The sequence below is a fragment of the Microtus ochrogaster genome, linkage group LG4 (assembly GCF_000317375.1).
Source record: "Microtus ochrogaster isolate Prairie Vole_2 linkage group LG4, MicOch1.0, whole genome shotgun sequence".
NCBI classification, from domain to species: domain Eukaryota; kingdom Metazoa; phylum Chordata; class Mammalia; order Rodentia; family Cricetidae; genus Microtus; species Microtus ochrogaster.
Genome location: NC_022030.1, coordinates 56,526,951 through 56,536,032, shown reverse-complemented (window position 1 = coordinate 56,536,032; position 9,082 = coordinate 56,526,951). Strand labels below are relative to the sequence as shown.

At 37.7% G+C, this 9,082-nt stretch overlaps 1 protein-coding gene across 2 annotated transcripts in view; it reads right to left on the bottom strand.

Moving 5' to 3' along the window:
* Positions 1–9,082, bottom strand: part of Usp37 (ubiquitin specific peptidase 37) — a 68,704-nt gene that overhangs the window by 44,828 nt on the left and 14,794 nt on the right. Inside the window, exons 6-9 of one of the 2 annotated variants that reach the window (XM_005361634.1) lie at positions 8,339–8,439; positions 6,453–6,631; positions 5,756–5,830; positions 1,753–1,850 (exon numbers count right to left, since the gene is read on the bottom strand). In XM_005361634.1, coding sequence (XP_005361691.1) covers positions 1,753–1,850; positions 5,756–5,830; positions 6,453–6,631; positions 8,339–8,439 — 453 coding nt within the window. The remainder of the gene's footprint in view (positions 1–1,752; positions 1,851–5,755; positions 5,831–6,452; positions 6,632–8,338; positions 8,440–9,082) is intronic. The other variant, XM_026786192.1, reaches the window with a different exon arrangement.

Genomic DNA, 9,082 nt, shown 5'->3' with positions numbered 1-9,082 from the left:
AAAAAAAAAAAAAAAAAAAAAAAAAAAAAAAGATCAATACTGTGGGAAAAGTTACCATAGCAAAGCCCTGTTCCTCTGCCAGCAAACTGTTCAAGGTCCTTTTCTAGCTTCTAATCCCTTTCCCCCTACTCTTTCATTCTTTGAGAGTCTTATATATGCATATAATGAAATAATTTTATTCCCAATTCCCCTCTCTCGTCTCTACCTCTCCTGCCCAAATCCTTCTTCTTACCAAGAGGTGTCCCTCTTACACTCATGTCTTCTTTGGGTTTTGCCCAGAGTTTAGTCTAACTGGTTTCTACAGCTTAGTTTTTTGTCTTACATACCAGAAGTTATTAAACCTCCCAATTTGCTACAGCAATTTTTTAGAAATATAGTTAAAATAACCAATTGCTAATAGTAAGTCACTAATAAATTTTAAAAACAATTCTTTATTTTACACATTTTACCATTTACTAAAAACAGCAATTTGCATACTAATGAGATGGCTATTATGTATTTACTATTTCTACTTGCTAATTGCTGGTTAGTTATAACTGCTTAAAATAAGTGCTGTTAAGATGGTCTTCAAACAACAGATCCTATTAATGTGCTCTAAGTAGTAGTATTTCAGAAATAAGGCTTATACTGGTCATGCTTTTTCTTATAGGAATCCCAGTGATGATGAGCAATACTGATGAACATTAATTTCAACCACAGTAACTTCTGATTCAGTCTATGGTCTTTTTGTTTGTTTTTTTCAGAATAGGGTTTTTCTGTTAACAGCCCTGGTTATCTTAGAACTTGCTTTGTAGAGCAGGCTGGCCTCAAACTTACTGAGCTTTGCCTGACTCTCTCTCCCAAGCATGTGTCACCACTGCCCAGCATCAGTCTATGGTCATGGTACTTTAACACTAAAAGATTAATTCTACATACTGAAATGGAGGAAAAAGAAGGTAAATTCTGGATTCATTTGTTTTTTTTGGGTTGTTTTTGAGACAGGGTCTCTCTGTAGCATTAGTTGTCTTAGAACTCACAAAGACCCTCCTAACTCTGCCACCTGAATGCTGGGATTAAAAAAGCATGTGTCACACTTGGTTAAATTCTGGATTTTTAGAGAAAAACAAAATATAAAAATAAGTACACACACATACACACACACCCTCACTAAGTAGTCCTAGCTGACCTCAAACTCAGAAATACAACTACCTCTGTCTCCCCGATGCTGGAATGAAAGGTGTGAGTCACCATGCTGACTATTGCTGTCTTTTTTTTTTTTTTGAGAGACAGTATCATGTAGCCCCAGCTGGTGTCAAATTCACTATGTAGCAGAGTTTAGTCTTGAACCCCTGATTCTCTTGCTTCTACCTCCTGAGTGCTGAGATTATAAGTATGTACCATTATTCTTGGATAACTTTCCTTATATTATATATATATTTATATATAATATATATAAAATATATGTATTGTGTGTGTGTATGCCACAGCACACATGTGGAAGTTGAAGGATTACTTTCCAAAGTGAGTTTTCTCCTTCTACCGCGTGGTCACTGAGATCAAATCCAGGTCTTCAGGCTTGGTGACAAGTACTCTTACCTCCTGAGTCATCTTGTCAGCCCTCTTTAAAACACTCGAGTCATTACTGCGTACAAGTTAGTGACTGACGACTAACACTAGATTATCCACTATTCTGGAACATTGTACAGTCGTGTGCTAGTTTAATATAGTATATTATGTAAACAAATGAGGCCTTAATTAAAGACTAAAACTTACCTGATGTTCGATTTTCTTCTGCCTGTTTCAAACTCAGCTGCTTTTCTCTACTGCTGGTTAAATATTTTCTTGAAGGCTCTGTCATAGCTTTGTTGTTCCTACAGTTAACAATTTTAAATCAATATAGTGAATTATCAAGATATTCTTAATTCTCAGTGAAATAAGAACAATGAAAATAACCTTTCATTAAGCCAAGAACCAATATAATATTGATATACATATGACTCTAGCAAATTAAGCAAAATAAAAAATATTTTTTTTAAGAAAGTCAAATAAAGAGACAGCAAGATAATAGGTTATTTTTGTTTGTTTGTTTGTTTGTTTGTTTGTTTGTTTTAACCAAAAGCAAGATCAGGAGCTAGTCAGACAGCTCATGTAAGTAAAAGTGCTTGCCATGAAGGCCCAATGATCTAAGTAGGATGTCAGAATACCACAGTGAAGGCAGAAAACAAACTCCTGCAAGTTGTCCTGTGACCTCTAAACTGTGGTATACACATGCACATGTATAAGTGTACACACACACAAAGTAATAAAATTTAAAATTCTTTATGAGACAAAAACAATCAGTTAAAGATGAAAACTATCCTGTGAGTATTGATACTTTGTAGTTTTCAAAAATAAAATCCAAAATTTTTTTATGTCACATATAATTTGAAATGCTACTTAGAAACATTTCCGTTGGGGAGTTGGTGGCATATGCCTTTAATCCCAGCACTCAGGGAGGCAGAGAGAAGTGGATCTCTGTGAGTTCAAGGCCAGCCTGGTCTACAAATGAGTTCCAGGATAGGCTCCAAAGCTACAAAAGAACCCTGTCTTGAAAAACAAACAAACAAACAATACACACACACACACACACACACTTCAACTTGTAATCTTTACTAGTTTAAGTTCAGGAATACAAAGCTAATATATCTTTCTTTCTTTTTATATAGGGTCTTTCTATATAGTCCTGGCTGTCCCAGAAGTAGCTGTGACTACTCACAGAGATCCACCTGCCTCTGCCTCTTGCAGGCTGGGATTAAAGGTATTCACAATCACGCCAGGTGAAATTCCTCCCTTTTATTTCCAAGTACTAAAGGAAGATGTCCACAAAGATAAAATCTCCAAGTTTAGATTGAAATTACTAATTTAGGGGAATCACCATAAATTAAGCTTGTAGCAGACAATGCTATTGCGTTGCCAATATTCCCTCTGGCTCCATTTTTGTGTCCTTTGCTTTACATCTTCACTCTACAGCCTCTCATTAAGAAATATAGCTAAGCCTGGAGGTGGTAGTGCACACCTTTAATCCCAGCACTCAAGAGGCATAGGCAGGTGGATCTCTATAAGTTCGGAGCCAATCCGGTCTACTGAGTGAATTCTAGGATGGGCAGGGCTATAGAGAGAAACCATATCTCAAAACTCAAAATTAAATATAACTAATCCTAGCACTCTGGAAGTGAGGCAAGCAGGTCAGGCGCTCAAGGCCAGCCTGGACTACATAGTAAATTTGAGATCAGATTGGATTGTGTAAGACTTTGTGTCTCCCTCTCTCCAACCTTTAATGAGTTTGGCCCTATAACTAATTTTCTTTTCCTGAAAGAACGTGTTTATGAGTTTTGATCCCAAGATTAAAAATGTCTTTCAGATTTCCAATTCCGTGGAATTCTACCACTGATATATAAATAATTCTAGGCTAGCTTGTTAGATGTTGGAAGACACATGGCCTAATTACCCCAGCTGATAGCAACTCCAGGGGCAGCCATGAGTGAGACTATTCGCAGATTCTCAAGTCTCTATACTGACCACAGATTCATGGGGGGGGGGGGAATCAAAGGATCTAGGTATAACTGGTTAAGCCAAGTTCAGATAAGCTGAAGTCACTATAATTCATAAGTAATACTTTTGTTAATTTGTTTTGTTTTTTGTTTATTTGTTTTGAGACAGGCTCTATGTAGCTCTGGTGTCTTAGAATTCACTTGTAGACCAGGCTGGCCTTGAACTCACAGAGTTCTGCAGTTCTGCCTCCCGAGTGCTGGGATTAAAGGTGTGCACCACCATGTATGCCTGTGCAGCAATATTTTTAAACTTAAAGTCACTATATGGAATAATGTGTTATACAATAGGTAAGTGCTACAAGGATGTGGGGTAAAATACAACCATGAAGAAGACAGAACCGGCTTTCTGCTACTGTAAGTACAGATCTGTTTGAAAGAGAAAATAGGTCTTAGCCAAGACAAGCGGAATGTAGCAGGTGCCTTAGAATTGTAGAGCAACACCATTCTGTATGCAAAAGAAAACTATAAATTATTTATGAAGTATGATATACTACTCTTGCAAGAAAAGGCCTTCAAAGAGGATGAGCAGTCATTAAGGGACTATTTTACCAGGAGCATCAAAAGCTGGTACTATCACACCATAAAGCTTTAAGGTCAAAGGGGCATAGCCACAACCTACTGTACCTGGAATTAAATATATTAAGATTGGGCCAATGACTCTCTAAGCTCAACTGAAAGAGTAATAATTAACCTGGACCAGTCTGGACACTAGCACAAAGTGAAAACCAACCTCAGCCCTAGTAAAGGACTATGTTAAAAGACAAGAGAGGAAGAGTTCTAAGGAAAGTATCTCACCACTGGCTCTGTGTGGCTAGAGAAAGAAGGTCACAAATACTTATTAGCTGGCAGCAAAGGGTTTAGATGATCAGGAAGAAATGACGATGCACAAAGGAACTTTATGGATAAGTGTATAAAGGACAAAGATCTGTGTCATCTGCTAATTTTCACAGGAAAACAGCCTACAATCAGAAGTCTAACTCGTCAGCAAATCTGTCCTTAGCTATTTTTTCACCAGAGATCCAATTAAAACAGCTATAGTGGCAGAGATAGAATCTATAGTATAGATTTCCCCTCATCTAAGTTTGGCTATTGCTATTCTGTTCTAAATGACAAACAGCAAAAACTGGTGCTGAGCTCTAATCTAGCCTCCTTCTTATGAAACCAATTCTTCAATTGGTTGTAAATGATTTTAACAAATTACTTCTACCCTAGAAAAAGACAATAAATGAGGCAGAGATCACTTGGTGGATAAAGTGTGATGACCTGAACTGTGAAGGAATAAATGACGGTTAACTTTTGGCCAAGTTTACAATCATTTTTAGAACAGTCCCAGAAATCTACCATTGTCTCTGGAAAATAAACCAAAGGAAAACCAAACAGTCTGTACTGGCCTACTTCGATTGCTGCAATGAAACACCACAGACTGGCTACTATGCCAGTTGATTTTTTTCAGTATGGATGCTGTAAATACAGGATCACAGTGGCAGCAATTTTAGTTTTTGGTGAGAGTCGTCCTCATGGCTTATGGATGGAGCTGCCTTCTCACTATGTCATCATATGGACAGCGCAGATATCTATTCCCAGTCTCAGTCCTGGATCAGAGCTCAACCTTAAAACCACTTTTAACCTTATCTAATTCCAAGAGTCCTAGCTTTGAACCCAACTTTGGGATGATGTCTTCAACAAATGAATTTGGAGGTAGGGAAAAGGTTCTTGATTGTTCACCAACTTACCAGAAAGAAAGGAAGGAAGGCTCACACTAACCCAGAAGACCAACAAGAAACATTTGTTGAGCTGGACAGTGGTATACACTTGTAATATCAGCACACAGGAGGCTGATGAGATCAAGGCCAGTACATACCTTTCAAGATCTTGTCTCAAAAACAAAAATGAACAACAAAACTCCCAAAGAACAAAAGAACTATTTATTTCCAGTTCTTCAGCTCATCCTTCCTCTCAGTGTCACAACAACAGGCAGGATAGGAGTTGTGCAACGGAATGACAAGATCTGGAGCACCCAATGAAATCTCTGCTCTAGTGTCATCAACACATCTTAAATTCTATTTTTCTATAATTGGAATTATCACAAATTGAATATTGTTGCAAGGCAAATTTTCTCTAGGAGTTTGAACAATTGATGTAAAAAGTACTGGTCAAGTGCCACAAAGACTCTTAAAGCAACTTACGATGACGAATCATTTTCCTTAGGATAATCTTCAGTTAGCTCTGAGCCAGATAGCATTCTTTTCCTCTTTTCAGTGCTATGAAGAACAGATTTTAAAAAAAGACTACTTTTAAAAAGCCATAATTCATACCATCAAAAATCATAAACCAGGGCTAGGAAGAAGACTAAAATCAGTAAAGTGCTTGATTTGCAAGCACAAGATCTAAGTTTGAACCCCGGGAATCACACGAAAAGCTGGATGTGATGATGTGCACCTACAATCCCGTGCTGGGAAGGTCCCTGGGGCTTCCAAGTAAGTTCCAACCCAATGAGAAACCCTTTCTCAAAAGAAGGGGTAGACAGCATCTGAGAAATGACCCCCAAAGTTGTCCTGTGGCCTACACACACACACACACACACACACAACACACACACACACACACACACGTGCATTTATATATGCACTTTCATCCACACCTAGACAAAAAATTAAAAACCTACTCAAATATAGGAAATAAGACTATAATAGCCTGATTCTTTACATTCTACTTAATATACTGGTTTGTCTACCTGTTCAACGCATGTCACTGACATAAACTGAAGATAAATCTTTTTAATTAATTATACATGAAAAGTATGTTTTATATTTGCTGCTTTTTATCTCCTTGAATTCCTAAAAGTCCCAAAAGAAATTTACAAACAGGTTCAGTCTTTCCTACCGGTTTTCTAATAATCCTGATCTAAGAGGTGTTGATGTCAGCGACAAAGAAGGAATCGTCCGGCTAACAGCCATTCCACTTCCGGCTACTGTCTTAATTGATCCTCTACCGGGGTTGCCAAGAACTTTTCGAAATGGAATATCATCTTTAGTTTCTAAACTTCCTCTTTTTGAAGAGGCCTGTAAAAATAAAATGTAAAACAGTTAAATCTTTGAAGTGAAAACACATTTTGTTTGAGACAGTATCACATATAAACTTCAGGACGGCCTCAAACTTACTAAGCACAGAGGATAACCTATCTAGAACTGGTCTTCCAGCCACCACTTCTTAAGTGCTAGGTTAAAAACATGCATCACTATGTCTGGCTCATGTGGTTTGAAGGACCAAACACAAGGTTTCAAGTATTCCAGACAAGCCTTCTACCAACTGAGCTATATCCCCAGTCCAGCTATAAATAAGGTTTTTAAAAATTTATTTTATTTCCTGTGAGTTGGTGTTTTGTGAGTTGGTGTTTCACCTGCAATTATGTCTATGTAAGAATGTCAGATCACATGCAACTGGAGTTACTGACACTTGTGAGCTGCCATGTGGGTGCTGGGAATTAAATCTGGGTCCTCTGAAGAGCAGCCAGTGCTCTTAGCCACTGAACCATCACTCCAGCCCATAATACCACCAGTTCTTATAGGGGGTTAAGAAAGTTCTCTGAGGGTGTGGACAACTGGGAGTAGTATGCAAAATGAAAAACAAAAAAACAAACAAAATAAAATACCTCTGCAGAGAATCTGATATACTCAAGTGTGAGAAATTGAGTTTGTAGTATCTATCTTTTCTTGTGGCTATCTATCTATCTATCTATCTATCTATCTATCTATCTATCTATCTATCTATCTATCTATCTGTGATTTTGAGAAGAAATCTTGCTTTGCAGTCCCAGCTAGCCTAAAACTCACCATTTTTTGTGCCCCAGCCTTAACTGATGGGATTATAGAGATATATAATCACATCTAACTCTCCCATAGTATTCTTATAAACTTGAAACTCTTGGGGCTGATGAGATGATTCAGGGGGCTAAAAGCACTTGCTAAGTTAGCCTGATGATCTGAACCAATTCTGAGAAGCATGCAAAAGTGAAGTAGAGAACAAACGCTACAAAATTGTCCTCTGACGTCTATACATGCTCTGTGGGATGCATGCAGCTGCACACATACACAAATGTAAAAAAAAAAGTTACTATGAAAGCAAAACCATGGAAAGAATCGAAAAGTCATTTAGCTCTTAATTATCATTCAACCAAGTAAGAATTACCTAAGCAATCACATCTCTGTACAAATATATTTACAGAATAACTTTGAAGTTTCTGATTTTATACCTGGCTTTCCTTTGCAAACCAATTAAAAGAGACAACAATTGCTAAACTGCAGTAAGATTATTTACTTGTGTATACACCAAGTCTCTCAGCTTGCTCAATATTACAAATAAAAACTTTTTCCAAAGCAAAGGGAAGATATCACTAAAATAGTTTGGTGTCATATAGTATAAAGCCAAAGTTTATGCACAACAGATATAAAGGCATCAAAGAAATAGCAACAAACATCCTGAGGCTGTTTTTAGTACTACAGCACACAGCCAGCAGCCCCTTTTATGTGTACTATCTCAGAAGATGTTGGTGCTGTCTCCATTATATAGATAGGTATTTAGGCTCAGGAAACTGTTTTTAGAAAAACAAAGAGGTAGAGGTAGCCAAAAGGACAAAGGTCAGCTATTGTTGAAGCATCACTGTGACATTGCTACATTAGAGATCATTATCTAAATTCCACACCATGTAACTACTTAATGCATCAATGCTAAATGCGTTTTTAAGAAGCCAGAGATTCAGATGAACATACCTGACTGTCTGAGTAAGAAAGGTGTCTGTTAGTTTCCTTCTGAGAGGCCCTGCTGCCCAGAAAAGCTCCAAAACTACCAGACCCTTGAGAAGGTTTCATAGCTGGTGGACAAAAATGAACCACTTAATTTAATAAAAATATTCATCATCATTGCTGTTAAACAATACAGAAATGGAAGTAATAGCCAGTTCTCTCTGCCAGATTGTGCAACTGAGATACACAGTAACATTTAGGGATAAGTGCTCTAATAAAAGAATAAGTAACACAAGAGGTAGCCACTTAACAGCATAAAAATGTACAAGACAAAAAGTATTTTATAATTAGTAGTATGGAAGAGTAAATCGCTGTATCTAGGGCATGAATACTTATACCAATGTCAAGAAAACATCAGATAAAGTAACAAGTATACTTTTTACTTAAAAAATATTATTTTCTAAACCAGGCAGTGGTGGGCACGCCTTTAATCCCAGCACTTAGGAGGCAGAGGCAGGTGGATCTCTGTGAGTTTGAGGCCAGCCTGGCTACAGAGCTAGTTCAGGACAGTTAAAGCTGTTATACAGAGAAACACTGTCTGGGGGGGAGGGGGCTGTCATTTAATTAATTAATAAACATGATGGCTATGATAGACTTAAAAAAAAAAAAAAGAAATATAGGGCCGGGCGATGGTGGCGCACGCCTTTAATCCCAGCACTTGGGAGGCAGAGGCAGGTGGATCTCTGTGAGTTCGAGACCAGCCTGGTCTAC